At 55.9% G+C, this 23,059-nt stretch overlaps 1 protein-coding gene across 1 annotated transcript in view; it reads left to right on the forward strand.

The window, feature by feature from the left end:
- The window catches only part of CFAP99 (cilia and flagella associated protein 99), a 41,125-nt gene that overhangs the window by 12,084 nt on the left and 5,982 nt on the right, over positions 1 to 23,059 (forward strand). The window contains exons 3-11 of the mRNA XM_049630185.1: positions 6,574 to 6,718; positions 7,913 to 8,007; positions 11,678 to 11,790; positions 13,066 to 13,240; positions 14,856 to 14,936; positions 15,115 to 15,189; positions 16,093 to 16,164; positions 16,405 to 16,493; positions 17,073 to 17,277. Coding sequence (XP_049486142.1) covers positions 6,574 to 6,718; positions 7,913 to 8,007; positions 11,678 to 11,790; positions 13,066 to 13,240; positions 14,856 to 14,936; positions 15,115 to 15,189; positions 16,093 to 16,164; positions 16,405 to 16,493; positions 17,073 to 17,277 — 1,050 coding nt within the window. The remainder of the gene's footprint in view (positions 1 to 6,573; positions 6,719 to 7,912; positions 8,008 to 11,677; positions 11,791 to 13,065; positions 13,241 to 14,855; positions 14,937 to 15,114; positions 15,190 to 16,092; positions 16,165 to 16,404; positions 16,494 to 17,072; positions 17,278 to 23,059) is intronic.

Raw genomic sequence — 23,059 nt, forward strand, 5'->3', positions numbered from 1 at the left:
CAGGACCAGGGCGGGGGCGTACTGGGCACAGCAGGCAGCTTGGGGCATCCACAAAGTCCATGAGGTCTGAGCAGACCTCAGAGAAGACTCTGGCTTTGAGATTGAGATAGAACCAGAGGGGTGGGAGGTCTGGGAGAACAGGGATTCCGCAACCCCCCCCCCCCCCACCTCAGGCAGAGGGACTTGAATGAGTCAGGACAGCAGAGTCCTGACCTGTGACAGGCGCTGTGTGGGCGGGGAGGCCAAGTGGGATCTGAGTGCCCAGAACCTTGGGCCCCGGGCCAAACCATGGGCAAGGGCGGGCAGGGGAATGGAAAGGTCAGCACTGGGCTGGCAGGAGTGGTGCTGGGCAGCTGGGCAGTCAGCACAAGGGTGAAGCGGGGGTGAGGAGAGGCCCAGCTGAGCACCCAGCCCGCCCCACCCCCTGCCAGAGGAACAGGGAGAAAGCAGGAACTGGGGGGCTGGGGCCCTGGATCACCACCCATGTCCTCGCCTGGAAGGTGGCAGTATGGCCAAGGGCCAGAACGCCTTGAACTTGCTGTCCTAGTCAGTAGCTTCCTGGGCTCAGGAAACGTTTTTTATTTTAATATGTTTAAGTGCCTGGTTTATTGACATCAAAGATCCAAAACCCAAAAGGCTCAAGGTGGTATCCAGTGGGGTCTACCTCCCATACTGGCCCTCCCAGGAGACAAGCAGAGAGCAGTGTCCTGTGGTCCCTTCCAGAGATGGCCAGGCCTCTCTTGCATAGATATTAGCTGTAGCAAAAATTACATCTAAATTATATGTTTTATATATGAAAACAGTATCATTTTTACATAAATTTTTTTTAATTTCTACAAAATGGTAGTACATTATAACATAAATGTACACAAGTGTGCGTAACACTTAAAGTACCATGAGGACTCTTCCACGTTCTGTCCTTAGAGCTGAGAGCATCCTGTTGCCTGGCTGTGACATAACCATCATGACCATCGCCTGTCGATGGGCTTGTAGGCCGTTTCCAGTCTTTCAGTATCAGAACCACAGTGAGACGGACCCGTCCGCTTGTCCCTCTGCACCTGGGAAGGCACACCTCGGGCCAAGTCCCAGAAAATGCAGCTTCTCCACGGTGGGGGAGCTGGCCCCCATGGTTTCCGTAGATCTTGCCAGTTGAGGGGTCTACATGCTCGCACTCTCGTTGGTGGGCAGGGTGTGTTTGTTCCCCCAAAGCCTTTTGCTTACATATTGTGCTAGCAAGGGTTTTCATCTCTGCCAATGAAATAGGTGGGGAAAGGCAGTCGGTGCACATAATCAACATTTATTTTACCTCCTGAGTTTTGAAGCGATATGTATTTCTATCTCTGAACGATCTGATCTTCTCAGACCTGTATCTGTTAGGAAACAGTGTTTGGCTGTGAGAAAATCCAGAAAAGCAATGGCTTAAAGAAATTGGAGGTATCTTCACTCACATAAGAAGCAGTCTGCGTACGTACAGGCAGTCCAGGGTGGGCTCAGGGGCTCCGTGGTGCCATTAGGAATGTATTTTCCCTCCTCTCTGCTCGGCCATGCTTGCAATGTACCTTTGTTTTGTAGTCACAAAATGGCTGCCCTGCCTCCAGCATTGCATCCATATCCCAGGAGAGAAAAGGAGAAAGGCAAACAGCATAAAGGCACGTGCCGGGTGAATCTGCCTCACTTTCTAAGAGCTTCCTTGGAGGCTGCACCCGGCAATTTGCCATTAGATCTCATTGATTAAAGCCATCTGCTACATGGCTCCATCAGCAGGGGCCTGGAAAAAGTTTTAGCTGAGCAAACCACCATCCACAATGAGATAGCATTTTTCTGTTGAGCAGGAAAAAAGGGAGAAGGGATTAGACACCGGGCAGCCTGTTTCCTTTGTCTGCTCTTCTTTTTTTGTTTTTTAACATAATTTATTGTCAAATTGGTTTCCATACAACCCCCAGTGCTCATCCCAACAGGTGCCCTCCTCAATGCCCATCACTCACCCTCCCCTCCCTCCCACCCCCCATCAACCCTAAGTTTGTTCTCAGTATTTAGGAGTCTCTTATGGTTTGCCTCCCTCCCTCTCTGTAACTTTTTTTTCTTTTTCCCCTTCCCCTCCCCCATGGTCTTCTGTTAAGTTTCTCAAGATCCACATATGAGTGAAAACATGGTTATCTGCCTTTCTCTGGCTGACTTGTTTCACTTAGCATAATACCCACTTCAGCCAACACGTCACTGATTAGCAGGAGCCTCTAGGTGTTGTGACACAACTTACACATTCTGTGTTCTGATTAAATCCACAACCAGGCCCCTTTCCTGCCCCAGGCCCCAGTCTAGCTCTGCCCGAACTCTGGCAAACTGGGTCTGGGGGCTCCGGCCGGAGGCAGCCAGTGATGGTGGAAAGTCAGCAGGCTCACAGGCCCGGCCACCTCCCAGACTATCCGCGAAACTGTTATCCAGGGCCTTGCTGCCCTCCCTGGGGGCTGGCCAGGGGCTGTGGACTCCAGAGTCCTGAACTTGACCAAGGCCCAAAACGGTATCCACACTCAGAGGCCCTTGGGCGGCCACAGCCCTCTGTGGTCTGTGGCTGAGGTGGGTTTGGAATTAGGGGTCAGCGCTGGTACCGGGGCCCCCTCGGTGCAATTCAACTCTCTCCCTACCTCCTCCTGGAGAAAGCCTGGCCAGCCCAGCCCCAGCAGCCCTCTGCTGGCCTGGCCAGAAGGACTTGGTCACTGCCCCAGGCCTCAGTCTCCCCACTATGACCAGCTGGGTTGACCTTCCCTGGTGGCAAAGACCTGGCCCTGGGCCCAGCCTGGCCCACGGGCCAGGGTGTCACTTACTGCTTAGCTCTGTGTCCTCCGGGACCCCTTGGCCCCATGCAGCCCTGCCTGACCTCCGTGCCCGGGGATAGATGGCATCAGGGCTTAGAGTGGCAGGCTCTGGGCTCTGACCTTATTAATACAGACTCACACTTCCCAAACGCAGACGTAATTAATGAGCAGCGGAGTCACTGTTGTCTGAGCCTCAGAAGTGCGAGAGCCTGTCAGCAGGCGTCCTGCAAACTCATGCAGCCTCAGCTCCAGGCTTGCTGACTCATTGCTTTCTGCCCTGCCCGCACGGGCGCCCGGCCTTCCTCTGACAGAACGTGCCCGCTGTGCGCACAGCCCAGGGGTCAGAGGACCGTGAGACCAGAGCTGACCCTGGAAGGAGATGCTGCTCTGTGCCTCGCCTGCACTGGGGGGATGTCCCTGGGTCCCCACAACTGCCCAGGAAGGCAGGACATTCTGTTCCCTGTCTGGAGCACCACCGTAACATTGTAGCAGGGAAGGGAATCAGCTGCCTGCGTGTGCAGCTCGGCAAGAGCGCTAGGCAGCGTCTGACTGGGGGGGTGGTCAGGGACGCCTCCTGGGTCAGGTAGCGTCTGAGCAAAGACCTGGTGGGAGTGAAGGAGCAAGTGTACAGGGAAGAGTGTTGCAAACAGAGGGAACAGCTAGCACGGAGGCCGTGAGGGGATATCCTACAAGCTGGAGACGCAGAGGGAGGCCAGTGTGGCTGGAGTGGAGACAGGGTTAGGTAAGGACCCCGAGGGAGCCAGACCAGTCCACACAGAGCCTCACTGGCCATTGTAAGGACTTCTTCTGGCAGGCTCTGAAGAATGACAGACATGATCCGATCCCCATTTTAAAAGAACTACTTGGTGGCCAGGCTGGAAACAGAGGAAGGTCGAGAGGAGAAGCCAGAGTGCAGAGGTTCCCCCGGCCCACCCATGAGGCGAGGGAGAGGGAGGCAACAAAGACTTTCTGGGGTTGTGCTGAGATGGGGAGGCCAGGGAGTTGGGGCAAAGCCCAGAGGCCAGACACCGGAGTCGGGGGAGGATACAGGAGCAGACAAAACTTCTGGAGTCCAGGGAGGGCGGGCCGGGGACCCACGGTTGGAAGGGCACGTTTTCAGCCTAGATGCTGGTTGCGGTGCCCCCCGGGGTGAGCACAGACCTTGAAGAGACTGGGCTGGAGGCTGGAGACCCTCCCACGTGAGGAGAGGAGGCGTCAGTAGGGGAGTATTGGCATCCGAATATTGCTGGAGCCCAGTCCTGGCACTGGAAGGAGCAAGGGATCTAGTGAAGCCAGGCTGTGCTCAAAGCCACGGGGACGGTTTCAGAACCCAAGTCCAGGGCAGCCCCTGCTGCACAGCGGTCACCTCTGTGGGGGGCGGGGGGGGGGGGGGGGGGGGGGGGGGGGGACGTCATCTCCCTTGACCTCCTGTCTCTCCTGTAAGGGCATCTCATTAACACAACCAAACTGTACCAGAGCCACGGGGGCATAGCCCACTGAAGAACACGTTTCAGGCTTCCAGCCTCTGTGGCTCAGGGGCACCTCGGGAAGGACGTGGGAATGACACCGTCTGCCAAGGCAACATCCACACTCACAGGTGTGGAGACAGAGGCTCTCCGAGATCCTGTGGCTTGTCCAGGACCCCTCAGGTCGTTTTCTTCGCATGAAAATAAGAGGGGGGCACCTGGGTGGCTCAGAGGGCTGAGCATCTGACTTCCACTCAGGTCCTGATCTTTCGGTTTGTGAGTTTGAGCCCATCAGACTCTGCTGTCAGCACAGAGCCCACGTCAGAGCCTCTGTCCCCACTCTCTCTGCCCCTCCCCACTCACACTCTGTCTCTCTCTCTCTCTTTTTAAAAAAAAGAAATACAAATGTCCAGTAAACATATGAAAACTTCACTGATAATAAAACATTGAAAATAAAACAATGAGTTGCCAAAATTTATCTAATAGATGGGCAAAAAAAAATATTTTTTGTTTTAATGACACTACTGGTGAGTATGTTTTGCAGTGTTTTGCGTCTGTTTGGGTCGAGGTCTGCATTCTGGTTTCATGCTGCATTAACCGTCTTGTCCCTCCTGGAGATCTTGCAGGACTGAGTTCAATGGCTGCCTTGCTCCCTGTGATGGGAGAGAGTGTCTGACCTAGCGACTCCCCACCACTGACACTTAGGTCCTTACCGTTTTCCTTCACCCTGAACTTCTTTCTTTTCCTTTTCAGAAAGAATTAAAACATTTATTGGGCATAAATACATTACGTATACGCTACAGATACAGTTAGGGGTTACATACAGTATCCTATTTGCAAAATCTATACACTAAATTTGATATGGCAGTTTTAATGTGATGTATATGAAATAGTCTAAAATTTACAACACACCATCGTCATGGAGCCTGCTTGGGATTCTCTCTCTCTCTCTCTCTCTCCCTCCCTCCCTCCCTCCCTCCTTCTCTCCCCCTCCCTCCCTCTCTCTCCTTTGCCCCTCTCTCTGCTCATGCTCGCTGTCTCTCTAAAATAAAAAAAATTAAAATAAAAAATACAAAATGTACAATACAGGAAAACATACAATGATTTTTTCCCCCTGAAGTTGAAAAGCTTGGAGTGTATGCTGAACAGTGAGGGAAAACCTCTTGTCTTTCGGTGTAGAGGACCGCACAGGGGTGACACCCAAAGACACTCGGGGCACTTCTCGGTTTCTGCAGGACTGACTCCTGCGGTCAGCCAGACACAGCCAGAAACTGCCAACATTCCAAGCTGATTAAAAGCAAGGCAGACGATATGGAAAAAAAAAAAAAAAACATTAAGAAAATGTTGCTTCTTAAATGCCCTGAACTTCTTGTATGCGGCTATTTCCTGTATTTTGGATGGTTTCCTCACATTCCCAGAAGTAATTACTGGATTAAAGGGTACGGGAAGCACAAGGTACTTGAAACACATTTCCAAATTGCTTTCAGGAAAGACCCAACGGCACCGGTCCCCACCAGCCCCTCTCATGGCCGTGCTGGCAACATTAGATGTTCTTTTTCAGTCTTCTTGTTTTCAAAAGCTTAATCACTTTTTTGAATAAGTAACGTGTAACAACACAGTTGTCCAAGGGGTAAGTGGGGAAAAGTCAGTGTCCCCAGCAGAAGCCCGTGGAGAGAACACAGTCCCTCCGGTTACTGGTAATTCCTGTCTGACTTTGCAGGTTTTCCTTACCATTTTCTTTTTTTTTGGGGGGGGGATTATTTTTTTTAATAATTCACTTGAAAACCTTTATAGGAACTTGCTCGTTTTGTCTCTCGTTGTGGTAAAACACACGTGACATAACATTTAGCATCTTAGCCCCTGTTAAGTGCATGGCTCTGTGGCATTAAGAACGTTCACACTGTTGTGCAGCCATCCCCACCCTCCTTCCCAGAACTTTCTCATCCTCCACAACAGAAACCGTTCCCGTGAAACGCTAACTGCCCACCCCCACTCCGGCCCCCGGCTCCCACCATCCTCTCTCGGTCCTGGGGCCTCATACAAGTGAAATCACACATTTTTCATGCCTGTTTATTTGTGTCTCTGCCCCCAGCCCGTGGTCACTACCCAGGAGCACCCGAGGGACCACATCCTGGGGTGGACCCGCTGGGTCAGAGGGTCGGGGCACCGGACTGCCGTGGACTCTGCCAACAGCTTGGGGAGGGGTGTACTGAGAGAACGCTTCCCCAGCACGGACCGGGTGCCTGGCCCTGGCCCACGGCCCCCTCCCCCCTCCCGGGCTGTTTCTTTCCTAGACCCTGAGCCCCCAGAAGCAGGCGTTCATTCTGGAGGTGCTGTCTGGGTGCCTCGAGTACCAGAAGCTGCTGGCCGTGGTGGTGGACGCCTTCTACGTGCGGGCCGGCTGTCTCTGCCCACGGGCCGACTACAGCCTCTTTGAGGGTAGGTGTCCCTATGGGCCAGGCCCACTGCCCTTGCCCCCTGCACAAGCCACAGACAACAGTGGTGACGACCTGGGGAGGTGGCCGCAGACAGGAGCTCCTCAGGCTCGTGCTGGACACCAGCCCCTGCTTCTGCAGCATGCTGCTTTCCGGGCTCTCTCCCTGCCCCTCACTCGTTGGGTCCTCACGGCTGCCTTGAGTGACTGGACCGGGTCTGCCTTACAGACGTGCAAACAGACTCCGGGCTCACTAAAAGCCAGGCTGGGGTCCAGAGCCTCGGGTCCCTGAGGGAGGCACAGCCTGCTTCAGAGACAGTGCCCCCAAAAGGCCAGCCTGAGTGAAATGACGAGCCTTTATCATTGGCCAAGTTCCTGACCCCCTCAGCCCCGAGGACATAGGGCAGGGCCAGCCTTGTGGCCGCAGTCTGGACTGTCCAGCAGGGGATTAAATATGAATTGTCTCTGCCTGGTCTCCTGCAGGCCCCGGAGGGCCACCTGCTTCCGTGGCGTGGGGTGAACATTGCGGGCAGAGTGGTCAGTGCCTCCGGGTGGGGGTGTTGGTTCAGCCCCCAGACCCTGCACTAGGCCTCAGAGCCCCTGTTCAGAAGGAGAAGGCTTGGGGACAGCAGGGTGCTGGGAAGCCGAACTTAGTGACCCGATGCCAGGTCGGGAGCTGGCCCCTGAGCTCTGCCTGTGCCCCCGACGCTCAGCTCAGGTGTCACAGCCAGCAGCACGTCACTGGCCTGCCCAGCAGCCAGTGTAATGAACAGCCCCCCACCCAGGGACCCTCACCGGCCCGGGTGTTCACATCCTGCTTGGCTTAAGGCTACTCCGTCTCTCAAAATCAACAAACTGAAATCCAAAGTGATTTTCCTTTTACCCAGGGAACTTTTAGAATTTCCGGCAACATGCCAAGTCAGTGAGCGTGTGTGGAAGTGTTTTGACAGACGCTCCCCAAACGCTCACCCATGTGAGCCGTCGTCCGAACTCTCGCAGCATTTTGTCGTTTTCACACGGCGTCAGGTGGAGCTCCTGCCCGTGGTCACCTGCCCGGCTGGTGGTGGGCCTTCGGCTCCGCTCCCTGGCACCTGCCGGGCACCAGTCAGGCCTCTGGCTGATTCCCCAAGACGGAATGCGAGGGGGCGCAGGGGAGGACACCCCAGGGGCGGCCCCACTCACCGGCCCCGTTTCCCCAGTGATCTGCTACCTGGCCACGTTCCAGCTGGAGGAACTCGGCTTTCAGCTCTTCTGTGACGTCGTCAGGTCCCAGCCCGTGGACAAGATGCGCAAGGTGAGCTCTGCGGTTTCTTCCTAAACCCAAGGGCAAAGGTGTCCCAGCCAGCGCCGACCTCTCACTCTCTGGCTCGTTGTAATGGAAGAGACCCTGCTGGGTTTAGTGTGTGTTTATGACAAACAGGTGCCCTCTCGTTGCTGCAGACGCCCTCGTTTTGTCCCTGGGGGCTTCGACTCCCATCCGTCAGGGGCCTGGTGGGTGGTGAGTCTGGGCCTCTGGAGCCTCCCCTTCTCTCTGTGACCAAACTCCTCCCTCCAAGAGAGGCTGTGCCGCCTGGGGGCTGAGGGGCAGGCAAGGGGGCGGGTCCGAGTGGACCCTGAGGATTGGCATCCATCGGGGGAGGCTGCGGACCCATCTCCTGCCCTGCCGTGGCCCCTCCTGTGGCCTGAGCCTGAGGCCCACCGTTCTTTAGTGGTCAGCCCCCGTGGAGCACTTGCTGTGGGCTGTGGGCCGGGCTTCGTCCGTGAGCATTTCTTGTTCCATCCTCACAATGACCCAGGGAGGTCGTCCTACGAGGCATCCATCCCACAGCTGAGGGAACTGAGGCACAGAGAGGTTGGGTGACTCACCCAATACCACTCAGCAAGTGAGTAGCAGAGCCCTTTCTCGGACCAGGCTTTTAACCACTGGCTTGCTCCTTCTTTTTTTTTTTTTCCAACGTTTTTTATCTATTTTTGGGACAGAGAGAGACAGAGCATGAACGGGGGAGGGGCAGAGAGAGAGGGAGACACAGAATCAGAAGCAGGCTCCAGGCTCCGAGCCATCAGCCCAGAGCCTGACGCGGGGCTCGAACTCACGGACCGCGAGATTGTGACCTGGCTGAAGTCGGACGCTTAACCGACTGCGCCACCCAGGCGCCCCGGGCTTGCTCCTTCTTACTGGGCTTGGAGGGCCGTCACCAGACCAGGACAGCGATTCCTGGAGAAGAGCAGGGATATCACAGGCCCCGGGAGTGCCCTGGGGCCTCTCCCAGAAGAAACAGCAGGCTCTGCGGTGACAGTTCGGTGGGAGTTGGGGGGGGGGGGAAGCAGGGGAAGGGACGCCCACTAGGACCACAGCCCCCAGAGATGTGGCACTGGAGACTCACAGGTACCTTGGCCACCTAACAAGGGAAAGAGAGAATGTGCTGGCCCAAGGCCGTGATTTGTGTTTAATGATGGGATTTCCTGTCTACATGTAAACAAGCAATTCACGGGGATAAACATTTGCATAGTTATCTTAAACACAGTCTTCATCTTTCTAAGAAAAAAACAAATTGTAGGCATTTTCTGAGAGGTGTCTGGAGGTGCCCAGGGCCGGCTCCCCCCGCTGAGCTGCCGATGCTCAGTTCCCGCTCTGCTCTCAGAGGCCTCAGATTCTTGGTGACTGTTGAACAAGAGGGCCTATGTGTCATCTTGCACTGGGTCCCGCAGTGCAGGAGCTGGCCCTAGACCAACCTTGGCCTGAAGAACCCAGAGGGGGCGGCACAGGACCCTCCTGGGGCTGCCCCACAACGCAGACCCAGGACAGGTACACAGAGAGCTGGCCACACACGGCAAGCCTAGGGCCCCCAGTGCAGGTGGCTGGGTGTTACCTCCCTGGAGATTTTCTGGAAGAGATTCATGGAAACTGCCCCCACAAACTCCGACAGGAGCTGGGGAGCTGCAGGGGTGGGACGGCACCCTCTGCAGGGCCTTCTCCCCCCCCCCCCCCCCCCCCCCCCCCCCCCCGTCCCATTGGGTCTACCCACCTCCAGCCTCTAGAGGAGAGGTCAGCCTGGGCCTTGAAGACAGGGCGCAAGCTGTTGGGGACAGGATGGAAGCCCTGGGGCCTCCCTGGGGAAGCCCCCCACAGCCCACAGTGGTCAGCAGTGATGAGGTGGTGGTGAGCTCAGCGTGCCCAGGCTGGTTCTCAGGCAGCCTTGGCCATGGTCTCTGCCGGACACAGTGCTGGATGTGGCTGCAGCTGGTCTGTCACTCCGGGGGCAGTAGCAATCCTGCTGGCTCCAATGACCCCCGCTCACACGCTGGAATCCTCCAGAGGGCCGGAGAACTCACCCCAGGACCCTGCCCCCACACCTGGTGAGAATGGGGGCCTCACTGTGGAGAGCTCTCTCCAGGGGTGTGGGCAGGCCCTCCCTGGGTGGGGGCAGCACACCAGCTGAGAGGCTGAGTGGGCGGGGGGATGGAGCAGCAAGGAGCACTGGCCAGGAGCAAGGGGAGCAGAGACCCCCAAGGCCGGATAGCGGGGCACCGACTGCCCCTTCCGGCAGGAAGGGGTAAAGGCTGAGAGACAGCCATGTGATGGGGAGGGCAGGAGACAGGCCGTGGCTGGGCGGCTGGCAGCTGGGCAGCGGGCAGTGGCCACCCTGGGGAGGCAGTGACAGCAGCCGGGGTCCTGTCCTTGTGCCTGGTGCCCCCGCTGCTCAGCCGCTCCATTCACAGCAGCTGCAAGGGCCCGGGCATCATGCCCACCACGCACAGCACACAGCAAACACCGACTCCAGACCCGGAAGCCCCGGGAGTAAGGCCCTCCCAGCCCTTGGCAGGCGTTGGGCCCAGATCCACGGGCGGTGCTGGGGTGGAGCCCAATGGCCCACAGCGGGAACCTACCTGCTGACTCACTCCCTCCCCAGTAAACTCCCTGTTCCCAAGGCTCACAGCTCAAGGGTGTGCTTTTAGGGACCCAGATGGAGGCATCATGTTTCCTGTGTCCACACAAAGCTCTCCTGGGGGGCTCCAGCGTGTGGCCTCCCTGGTTTTCTGGGAGCCTGGTTTGAATGGTCTGTAGTGGTCCCCTTGACTAGACAAGGCCCTGCAAGCCCGGGTGTGGTTTCGTCTGGGTGGATGCCCTCCTGCAGAACAGTCCCCCAGCAGGCCCCGGGCGTGGCTGCCCCTCGGAGGAGGGCTGGGGCGGGGGGCGCTGAGCTTCACCTCAGCTGTGCTGACAGCCACGTCCTGGGGCCACAGCCAGCCCCTCTGCAGAAGCACACCTCCCTCTCCCCAAGACAGCCAGCCTCCATGAGAAGCTAAACTGGACTGTCTTCTAGAACCAGATCTGTTAGACTTGAGGACCAGAACTGGAAAACAGCCTGCAGGGCCCGCGGCCGCTACAAGTTCCTGCTGTGGCGGGGTCCGGGCCGTCCCAGGGAGAACATCCTCAGTCCCTTCCAGGGGCCGGGTGGGCAGGTCACTCCTGGGGCCCACCCACTGGCACTGTCCTGGGCAAGCAGGGGCAGACTGCACCTCTACTCCTGGAATTCCGGAGCCCATAGGGGATGCAGGCCGCTGTCCATCTGTCCCCACCAAGAACTCTCCAGAAGTGGGGTGTGGGCCTTCCAGGTCCTGGGCAGGGAGCTCAGGCACAGGGTCCCCACCTGCTGGGCAGGGACATGCCCCAGGACCGGAGCGGGCTGCCCTGAACACCCAGAGGCCGTGAGCAGAAGCCAGCGTGGCCAGAGGCAGCGCCCCAGCACAGGCACCCCAGCCCAGCATGGGGGCAGGCGAGCAGGGCTCGGGGAGGGAGGGTCTTTCCCGAGGGGCCTGCTGCCCTGGCGTGGACAATGGTTTCCTTGCCCCCCTGCCCCCTGGGCACTGGCTTTCCTGTGAGGGACACTGTGGGCTTCACCAGGTTGGGGAGGGGTTCTGGTCCCGAGGCCCCCCCTCAATGGTTCCTACTTCTCCCTCAGTTCCTGGGGTTCTTCTTCAACCCCTTAAACCTGTGCTCATGGATCACAGATGAGTGGAGCCTCATCTACGAGACAGCCTATGTGCGAGAGAACTGGATCGGCCCCCTGATGAGGTGGGACAGGCCGGAGCCTCCCTGCACTCCACTCCCTGAAGCCACCCTCTTGTCCCTGCACCCCATAACAAGCTCGGCCAAATCCCGGCTTCACCCGCGCAGGCCGGGACCCACGGGCAGAAGGACCAGCACTGTGGCCTGGCCCTGCCCTTGGCCTCCACGAGAGGCTACTGGAGTCAGGGTGAAGCTGGCCCTGCGGTGTTTCCCTTCTTATAGGGCTGGGGGAGCCACCTGGTTTTCCTGGGGACAGACAGACTGTTTGGGCACAAGCAGACCACTTTAGGTACCAGCAGTGTGCTGGAGAGCCAGAGGCCCGGGGGGAGGAGCCCTTCTGTGGGAGAGAAAACCATGGCCCTGAGGTGGAGGGGTGGCCCTGGAGCTGCCGTTTCCCTGGAAGAAAGCCCTCAGTCCAAGCCAGGCTGGATTCACTGCCCATCCACCGGACTGCCACCAGGGCCCGGGCCCTCGGGGCCCAGAGAGCCACCTGTGGGGTCAGCCTGGCTCCAGGGTGCCTGCCACCCACCTCAGCACTGCCATATGCAGCCCCATCCCAGACCCACCCTGCCCCTCCGGAAACCTCACTCCCCTCAGAAGTGCCCTTCCTTCCTCTGATGGCCGTGGGCCTCGAGCTGGGCCAGGAGCTATACAAACCACGCTGTCTGTCCTCAGGGGAACCCCACCGGCCAGGCTACTGATGGGAACTGGGCCTGCCTGCGGTGTAGGGCACAGACCCCTGCTCTAGGGCACCGGCACCCCAAGGCTCCACCCTGCTCCTGTAGCCCCTTCCCCACCTGTCACCAGCAGCACAGCTCCAGGAACATTCCAGACATCTCCAGCTTCTCTGGGCCTCCTTGCACTGGGCCTTCCGCTCCGGCCCAGATGAGTTCTGCGTCCCTCCCGCTGCTGCTCCTCAGGCCCCTGGATTCCTGCCGCTGGGCCTCTCTGCCCCTGTCCTCCCAACTCCCCACGCAGCAGCATGGCTTGTGACCACAGTGCTGCTGGCCTTGTTTCCTCACCTGTCTGCGTGACTCAGGGCACAACTGGTACAGTGCCCGGGGCATAACTGGCCCTCAGTGGAATGGCTATTGCTTCCATTATCAGCCCGCACCCTAAGGTGGACCCAGGGTGTCTTGGGTCCTTTGGTTCCCCAGGGCCGTGCCTTCGTTGACCTTCTCCCGAAGGCCGTGCCCTAGTGGGCCTGCTTCTCCTGAGGGCGGTGCCCTGGTTGGCCTTAGGAAGTGGCCCTAACTGGCTGCTCTTGCCTTTGCCTTCAAGATGGCAGCCGGAAGTCCAGAAGCTGATCAACCAGCTAGAGGAAGTGTTGGCCAATCAGTCCGTTTCCAAGACCAAGGCCAAGGTCACAGAGCCCAAGGAGTTCAACCTGACTGTCCCCAGACCCCGCTCCATTCCAGTGCCTGAGCCAGTCCCTGTCGTGGCCAAGTCCAAACCAGTAAGTGTAGACATTTGCGGTGAGCACGGCCCATCCAAGCTGGGAGAGTGGACTCTGTGAGCCAGGGGCAGGCTGGGCTCTTCCCAGGTGCACTGGACCAGACCAGGAGCGTTTGGTGACCCCATGTCTCTGTGGGGAAGCCCAGCTGACCTGGGACCTGCCCAGTGAGTTCCTGTGCTCTGCATCCTAAGGTCTGGTCAGCAGAGATGAAGTGAGGCTGTGGGGCCACAGGGCTCAAACCTGTCCGGACGTGGCATCTAGAGCATGCTTGTAACCTGTTGTGACATAGGTCTCCCTCTCTATTAAATAGCACATGTGTAGCTCACAATATGCTCTTCAGTACTACTCAGGTCATGGGCAGGTGATAATGTCTGTGTGACCCATCATGTGGACTTGTCCCCACCCCAGGGCCTTTGCACGCCTGTCCCATCTGCCTAGAGCCTCTTCCTCTCCTTCTCCCTCTCTCTCTCCCCACTTTGCTGACTTCTGCCAGTCAGGATGCTTTGTATTGTAGGTAACAGAAAAAGGCAGCTCAAGCTGGTGTAGACCATAGAGGACGGGCTGACTCTTGGCTGAGTAGGTTAGGCCTCAGGCAGACTTTGATCAGAGTTCTAGCTGTGCTTCTGTGGGTCACTTTATCTTTGGGCAAACTTCCTTCATTGTAGCAAACCACCCAGGCCTTCCCCGTACTGTAAACCATCCAGGGCATGAGAGGACATCTAGGGCCAAGAATTCTGTAAGAGTACGATTAGACCAGCTCAGGCCACACGCCTCCCCTCGAGCTGATCACCATGATTGGGGATGCTGTGTTCTGACTGATCCAAGTCTCTACCCCACACTCTTGTGGTGGAGTCAGTTTCCCAGACCCAATCTGGTTTCCTCACAGAATTAAGGACCACGTGGAAGGGGGGGGGGGTGCCGGGGGTCCCAGCCCACCCCCACCACCTTCAGGTCTCATGGCAACCTCTCTGCCCAGAGAGGTTTTCCATGAGCCCTCACCCGGGTCAGGTCCCTCGAGTATTCCAATGCTCCTTAGGCACACAGGGTAGAGGGAAAAGAGTTAGGGTCTGGAGCTCAGGGGTTTCCAGGCTGCCCCTGCCCCACCCCCATGGACACTGCTCCCTCCAGGCTGGCGAGGGTCCCTGTGACGGGACCCTGTGGGTGGCTCTCAGGCCACCCTGGCCTCTGCAGTATTCATGCTATGGCCCCGCCCCCTCCCTGACCCTCACTTTTCTGGGGTCCATGACACCTTTCTGGACTCACTTTCCCCTCCACACCTCCCCTTCCATCCCCTGCCCACTCAGTGGTCCTCTGCCTGTTCCCCCAGTGTCTACTGGGCCTGGACCCCGTGCTTGGCCACCTCCCTTCTTGCTGCTGGCCTGCCGTCCTTCCTTTCCCTCCCCCGGATGGCCACCAGCACCCAGGGGATCCCAGTCAGAGCCCAGCAGCCTCCCTCCCAGCCCTGCTTCTGCTGGCACGGGCACCACGGTCCACCCTCCTGTCCCCGGCACCGCCCTCTCTTCACCCATATCCCATTGGCCACCAGCCTGGCCCTTCTACACACCCCGGACACCATAGCCGCTGACCGCAGGCTTTCCTCCGGCCACCCCACCAGGTCCCCAGGAGCACCTACCAGCCGCCCAAGGAGCAGCAGCTGCTGGAGACGACCAAGAGGCACAATCGCTGGAAGGCGGAGGTGAGGACCCACCGACGAGCCCTGCCTTCCTAGACCCTCTGGGGGGTGTTCTGTGAGGAGGTGGGGGATGGGGGGGCGGAGGAAGAGCGGGAAGCTGGTCTGTGCCTTCGTCCCTCCCGAGGCCCAAGGGCGCCGGGGGGTGGCCAGTGGGGCCAGAGCCAAGTGCTGCCTCTTGCAGGAGCTGCTGCTCAGGGCGAACATGGAGGAGATGCGGTGCGCGGTGCCCAGGTCCCGCGGGGAGCCCCCGACGCAGGTAACACGCACCCTCCTCGCCCTGGGTCGGTCTTCACGGTGGCACTCTCCCACCACATGGAACCGTCCCTCCCTGCGCCCTTTGAGCGGTGATGCGATGAGCCCCTTCTTTAGCCTGTCCGGTCTCTGCTCCCCAAGCCTGGGCGGGGCGGCACGTGCAGATTACCTCCAGATCCGCACGGGCGATCCACGCATCCCTCTCTGGGTGTTCCCACATTTCATGCTGAGCACTTACTGTTTCCGTAAGAAAAAAAAAAAAAAAAAAAAGCCAAGGTAAGTTCGTCAATAAAGAAAAAGTAAAGGACGCGGGACAAGGAAGGCCTGTTCGTGGTGGGCGCTCTGTCCAGAGGAGTGGGCCTGCCCTGCCCTCCCCACTGTGGGCTCCCCCTACCGCCGGTGGCAGCAGGGCGAGGCAGCGGTACCCTGGCCCCCACAAGCAGTTGGGGCAGGCGGGGCATGGCCCTGGGGGTGTGCTGGCTGAGTTCCAAGGGGGGGCTCTTCTACCCACCGCTCCGCACACTGGGGCTGTGGGGCCCCTCCTGGGAGCACCCCAGAGCAGCAGCAGGCAAGGAGCAACTTCCTAGCAGCCGGGAAGCCAGTCGTGGAAGCCAGTGCCAGGGAGCCATTCGGGGGACGGGCCCTGAACCCAGAGGTTCAAGCACCCGGGAACTGTGGTCCCCAGGCCTGGCCGGCCCTACACCCAGGAAAGACGGGGGAGGGCATGGGAGACAGAAGTGTTGTCATGGGACCCGTGAGCAGGGGGTGGGCTGGGAACACTCGGGTGGGCAGCTGGAGTGAGGACAGGGGAGCGCGTTGGCCCTCCCGGGGGTGCTGGGCCCACCATTCCCCCAGGGTGCGTCCAAGGGCACCCAGTGGGCACAGGTGCTGGGCCTGATCCCCGCAGGACTCCCAGAAGACTCTGCAGCCCCGACTCCTGCCCCGAATCCTTAAGACTCCAAAGCTGACCTTCTACAAGGTGAGGGGTGTTCCTGACCGGCCAGGTTGGGCACGGGGTGCCTGGTCTAGTCCCCGCTCCCTGGACACTCACTTCCTGGCCAGGTCTGTGCCCAAGGGATCAGATGGCCAGAGCTGGAGGCCCTGAGGGAGGCCCCACCCTAGGGGCCGGGGGCAAGTGTGGGGGGTAGGGGGGCACTTGCTGGCCCGACTCTCCCCCACCAGCCACCAGACTACAGCTGGCCCCTCCTGTCTCCTGCAGACCAACAACGTCCCTGTGAAGCTCAACACAGCTGCCATCCTGCGGGAAGGATCTCTATACCAGCGGCAGGTGGAGAAAGAGCTGGAGAGGTAGGCGGGCGGCTCCTCACCCTGTTCAGAGGAAGGGGTGCAGGGACGGCTCTCCTGGGAGGGGAGGAGGTTGCCAGCAGGGGGGGAAGGCGGGGCCTGGTGGCTGTGGTGCTTTGGGGGTGCCACAGGCAGGCCAGCCTTAGGGTCACGGCTGCATCTGAAGAAGATGACCCGCTCAGTGAGGGAAACTGGGCAGAAGGCGGCTTAGCAGAAAGCTGGCCCAGCCCACACTTCTCTCAGGGTCACCTGCTCTTCAGAACCCCCTGAGGCCCCCCGCTGACCACCAGCACCCCGGTCCCCTGTGCTTACCGCATGAGTTGGGCTGTGGGTGGGAGTTTGGGTGGCTGACCAGGTGGATGAGAGGATGGACAGGTGGATGGATGGGTGAGCAGACGAACAGGTGGCCAAAAGGTGGTGGAGGCACAGGACGGGGACAGGCGGACGGTGGGTGGCGGACAGGTGCTATGGCCCGCGATGGGCGAACGGCTCCCCATGCCTGTGAGGCCACCGCACCCCCAGGGAACCCGTGCACCCCCCCCACGGCCAGCACAGGCCCCCACTCTTGTCCCCTCTCCCCAGGGTGGATAAGCTTGTGGACGGGGCCGGGGACTTTTCCGAGTTCCTCGAGTGGCAGAGGAAGGTGCAGGCGGAGGGCCGGGAGGAGCAGCTGGCCGCGAGCGAGTGCCACAGGCTGCAGGGGAAACTCAGCCACGAGGAGGCCATCCTGGCCCGGCAGCGCCTGGTGCAAGGGAACAAGGAGAAGGCTGACCAGAAGAAGGAGGAGGTGACGCAGCCTTGCGGGAGCAGCGGGAGTACCTGGGGGCCGGCTGGCGGGCTGTGGCAGTTCCCGTGGTCATGGCTTGTGGTCTGACCCCTAAGATCCACACAGTGGCTGTGGTTTCTCTTTCTGCACCTTCACGGGTTGGGGGCAGGGGTTGGAGGCTCTCTCAGTGGACAGTCTGGCCAGCACTTCTGGTCCAGACTGCCCCCTGCCCCCACCAGGAGGGGCAGTGGGCCCACACATCCACACATGAAGGAGGATCTGAGGTTCTGGCAGAAACTTCTGGAAAGCCAACACATTTGCGTATGGCATCCTCTCCCATAGGAGGGTCTGCAGGCATCTTCAGAAGCTTTAGACGTCTCAGTCCTGGCTCTGCCTCCTCCTAGGACAGGTGGCCTGGGTGGGGGGCCCCAACCTGTGTTTCCCTGAAAGCCTGTTCTTTGCAGTGGCTCCCAAGTGGCCTGGGGTCCTCGGTTCTGTCTGTCCCCAGATGTGTGCCCTTGGGGACTTGCATTGGGCAGGGGGAGGGGACCATGCTGGAAGTTCACTTGAAAATGCCCTTTGGATAACTTGTTTGTGTCTGTTTGTATTTGATGTTAGGGTTTGCTTTTCCTTCCTTCTTAGTGTACTTTTTCACAAATAGGAAGTCAAAGCGATCTGAAAAATAGACTCAGAGAAGCGTCATTTCTTGTAAGTCCCTTGCCACCTACCCACCTCAATTCTTATTTTCATTAACCTCTGGATCATCTTTCCTTAAAGCAAATACGTACACTTGTGTACAAATCCTTCCTTCCTCCCTTGTCCCTTACATAAAATGCCACGCCCTGCTTTGTCTGCAATGGGAAACACAGGGCCAGTTTTCCGTGTTTGTGGAGAGAGGTTTTCAAGGTAAGCTTCTAGAGGGGACATCGCTAAGCCCCAAAGTTAACTGAGAGCGGGGCTCGGTCCCCGCTGTTGGGCACACAGTTTCCTCACCTTCCGCGGGGCAGCGTGCGCAGACCCCGGCAGAGTATGCCGTGCTGAACTCAGAAATGTTCGCTCGTCTTGTAGGTGAGAAACAGTATCCCGGTACAGTTCTGATTTGCATTTCATTGATTATGTATGAATTTGAGCATGTTGCCATATATTCAAGAGCCATCTCTTTATCTCTTTCTGTGAACAACCTCTTCGTGCCTTTTGTCCGTTTTCTCGCAGCTCTACTGCGGCACGATGGACGAGTGAAATTGAAGGTCTGTCACAGGATGTTCGGATACACGTCCCATCATGACTTGATTGTCACAATTGAGCAAATTGCTGTATCCGTCCCCTCCCGCAGCCACCTCCTCCACGTGTGGCAGGGACACTGGAGATCTCTCTTAGCAAATTTCATGTACACGTTCTTATGAACCACAGTCCCCACCCTATACATTAGGTCTCTGGAACGTACCCATCTTCTAACAGACTTCGCGCACTTGCACCATGCCCATGGCTCTGGTCTCTGCAACCACGATGTGGACCTTGCTAGATTCCACACATAGGTGAGATCCTACAGCAACTGTCCTGTGCCAGGCTTATCTCACTTAACATAATATGTTCCCGGTTTACCCATGTTTTTGCAAATGGCAGGACTTCCTTCTTTTTTAAGGCTGCAGAGTGTTCTCATATTCGTCTCTGAAGGGACAATTAGGTTGTTGCCATGTCTTGGCTATTGTGAATGATGCTGCAGTGAACATGGGGGGTGCAGATATCTCCTCAAAACAGTGGTTTTATTGCCTTTGAATCTATATCAGAAGTGATACTTCTGGGTTCTAATTTTATTTTTATTTATTTATTTACTTATTTTTTATTTTTTTGTCCTTATTTTATTTTATTTTTATTTTTTATTTTTTAAAATTTACATACAAATTAGCATATAGTGCAACAATGATTTCAGGAGTAGATTCCTTAGTGCCCCTTACCCATTTAGCCTATTCCCCCCTCCCACAACCCCTCCAGTAACCCTCAGTTTGTTCTCCATATATATAAGTCTCTTCTGTTTTGTCCCTCTCCCTGTTTTTATATTATTTTTATTTCCCTTCCCTTATGGTCATCTGTTTTGTCTCTTAAAGTCCTCATATGAGTAAAGTCATATGATTTTTGTTTTTCTCTGACTGATTAGTTTCACTTAGCGTAGTAATACCCTCCAGTTCCATCCACGTAGTTGCAAATGACAAGATTTCATTATTTTTGATTGCCGAGTAATACTCCATTGTATATATATACACCACATTTTCTTTATCCATTCATCCATCGATCGACATTTGGGCTCTTTCCATACTTTGGCTATTGTCGATAGTGCTGCTATAAACATGGGGGTGCATGTGTCCCTTCGAAACGGCACACCCGTATCCCTTGGATAAATGCCTAGTAGTGTAATTGCTGGGTCGTAGGGTAGTTCTATTTTTAGTTTTTTGAGGAACCTCCATACTGCTTTCCAGAGTGGCTGCACCAGCTTGCATTCCCGCCAACAGTGCAAAAGGGATCTTCTTTCTCCGCATCCTGGCCAACATCTGTTGTTGCCTGAGTTGTGAATGTGAGCCATTGTGACAGGTGTGAGGTGGTATCTCATTGTGGTTTTGATTTGTATTCCCTGATGATGAGTGATGTGGAGCATTTTTTCATGTGTCGGTTGGCTCTGGGTTCTAATTTTAAAACTGGTAGTTCTGGGGGTACCTGGCTGGCTTAGCTCGTAGAGCATGTGACTCTTGATTTGAAGGTCCTGAGCTGGAACCCCACATTGGGTGCAGAGATTACTTTTTAAAAACTGGTAATTCTATTTTTAATTTTTTCAGAAAAAAATTAAAATACTTTTTTCCACAATGGCTGCACCAATTTACATTCCCACCAACAGTGCACAGAATTCCCTTTTCTCCACATCCTCGCCAGCACTTGCTATCTTTTGGCTTTTTTATGATAGCCATCCCAACAGGGGTGAGGTGGAATCTCATTGTGGTTTTGATTTGCATTTCCCTGATGATGAGTGGTTATGAGCATCTTTTCATGTGTCTGTTGGCACATGGAAAATGTCTGTTCAGGTCCTTTGCCCATTTTTTGGTCAGGTTATTTGGCTGTTTTGTTTTGTTTTGTTTTGTTTTGTTTTGTTTTGGTGCTATTGAGTTGTAGGAGTACCTTATATGTTTTGGGTATTAACCCCTTATCAGATACATAGTTTGCAAATGATTTCTTCCATTCCATAGGTTGCCTTTTCATTTTGTTGGTTGTTTCCTTTGCTTTGCAGAAACCTTTTAGTTTGATGTGGTCCCAGTAGTTCATTTTTGTTCTTCTTGCCTGTGCTTTTGATGTCAAATCCAAAAAAAAAAATAAATAAATAAAAGCTAAGAGAAGACCAATATGAGGGAGTTTTCTCCTGTCCTCTTCTAGGAGTTTGTGATTTCAGGTCTTGTGTTTAAGTCTCTAATCCACTTTGAATTGATTTTTGTGTGTGGTGTAAAATAAGGGTCTAATTTCACTCTTGTGCGTGTGGATGTCTGGGTTTCCCGGCACCGTTTGTTGAAGACACAGTCCCTTCCCTGCTGAGTGGTCTCGGTGCCTTTGCCAAAGATCAGTTGAACATTTTCTAACAAGCTCTTAGCCTTCATTTCTTTGGTTTTTAAGAGTTCTTTACACAGTAGGGACAGTGACTTTTCATGATACAATGCAGATATTTCCTCCCAATCTGTCACTTGGCTTTGCTTGTGTGTTTTACCATGCAGACTAATCATGTTTCCTTTTACTGTGCCTGGACTTTGAAGAGTGAGGAGAAAGGTTTTTCCCATACCTGTGTTATAGAGCAATGCGCCTAGGTGTCCTCTAGTATTTATATTTCATTTTTACGTCTGGATCTCTAATCTGCGCCCAGTTTATGCTCATACATGGTCTGAGGTCTGGATCTACTTCCATGACCACCCAACTGGGGCTCCCAATCCATGAATGCAGCACGTCTCTCCATTTATTTCAACCCTTTATTTCTTTCATCTGTGTTGTATAGTGTTTTGTTTTTAGCATTCAAGTCCTGTTCGTGTTCTGTTAGATTTGTGCCTAAGTGTTTCTTTTATTATTTTTGAGTAATTGTAAGTGGTGTTATATTTTTAATTCTGATGTCCATGTATCCGATGCTAGTCTATTAAAGCGTAATTGACTTTTGTGTGTTGATCATCTATCTCAGGACCTTGCTGAACCACCTTATAATTTTTCTAGGACAAACAAGGCATTTTGTCGTAGAGCCCTTATAATTTTCCATGTAGACAATCATGTCATCTGTAAAGAACAGTTTATTTCTTAACTTCTGACCTACATTCCTGTCATTTGCTCCTCTAGCCTATTGCACTGCCTAGAACTTTCCAGTGCCGTGTTGAATAAGAAAAAGTCTACAGAGGTGCCTGGGTGGCTCAGGCGGTTAAGCGTCTGACTTTGGCTCAGGTCATGAGCTCACAGTTTGTGGGTTCAAGCCCCTTGTCGGGCTCTTTGCTAACAACTTCTGATCCTCTGTCCCATCCTGCCCCCCTGCCCTTTGCATGTCTCAGGTGTGGGGGATGCTGAGGAGGTGGGTACCACAAAGACGCTGGCAAGGCCTGAGGTGGCAGAGCTGGTCTGGGCAGATGGCACTCACAGTGCACTGTGTCCCCCCCAAGCCTAGGCCTTCTCCTTGGTCCTGTGCTGCCCTCACACCTGCCCCCCCCCGCCCCAGTTCCATGCACATTTATGGAGAGCCAGGAGACATTGCCTCTTCTCCTCCCTCCCCGCTTCTCCACTGGCCCTGAGCTGTGTCTGTGCCGTCCCCGAGGTGCAGCTGGGCAGGGGCCCTGGGACCCAGCAGGGCAGGCCTCCTCGCCCACGGCGGTGGTTCATGGTTTGTTCTTTCTTTGCCCCTAGTCAGCTCACTTGAGATAAGACCCCTTGCAGATTTTGGCCGCCCACCTCTTTTCACCTGTATTTCCACATAAGTATCTTCCCACTTATTACCAAGTTTTTGAAGATACTTTTAACGATAAACTTTTTGCTTCGGAACAGTTTAAAGAGTTACAGAAAAGTTGCAAAGACGGTGCAGAGAGTTCCCGTTTCCTACCACCCAGCCGCCTCTGCTGGTGACGCCTTACGTCTCCACGCTGGCTTTGGGCCGCCACAGGGAGGCACCGCAGGCCTGACCAAGCTGTGGAGGCCGCAGGTCCAAGGTCGAGGAGGGCGTGAGCTGGGCCATGCTCTCTGCTAAGCTCCCTGGGGAGGACCCTTCCTTGCCTCTTCCAGCTTCTGGAGACCCCAGAAACTCCTTGTCTGTGGCAGCCCCACCCCAGACTCTGTCCCCGTCCTCACATGGCCATGCGTCCACATCTCTCTGCATCCCTCTCTTCTTATGGACACTTGTCATTGGACTTAGGGCCCGCTCTAAACCCAGGATGATAGCATCCTGAGATCCTCACTTAATTGGATGTGAGATCACATTCTGAGGTTCCAGGTAGACGTGAATTTGGGGGAGGTGCTACCCACTACACCGCAGTATATTTGTCACAGCCAAGAAGCCAACGCTGGTATGTGACTTACTCGAACTCCACACTTTGCTTAGATTTCATCACATTTTCTCCCTACGAAGGCCCTTTTCCTGTCCCCGGACTCCACATCACATTTAACGGTCATGCCTCAGACTCTTCTTGGCTGTGGCAGTTTCTCAGACTTTCCTCGTTTTTGGTGACCCTGACAGTTTCAAGGAGAGCGGGTCAGGTATCCTGTTGGATGCCCCTCGGCTGGGGCGTGTCCGATGTTCCTCTCATGG

The sequence above is a fragment of the Panthera uncia genome, chromosome B1 (assembly GCF_023721935.1).
Source record: "Panthera uncia isolate 11264 chromosome B1, Puncia_PCG_1.0, whole genome shotgun sequence".
In the NCBI taxonomy this organism is placed as follows: Eukaryota; Metazoa; Chordata; class Mammalia; order Carnivora; family Felidae; genus Panthera; species Panthera uncia.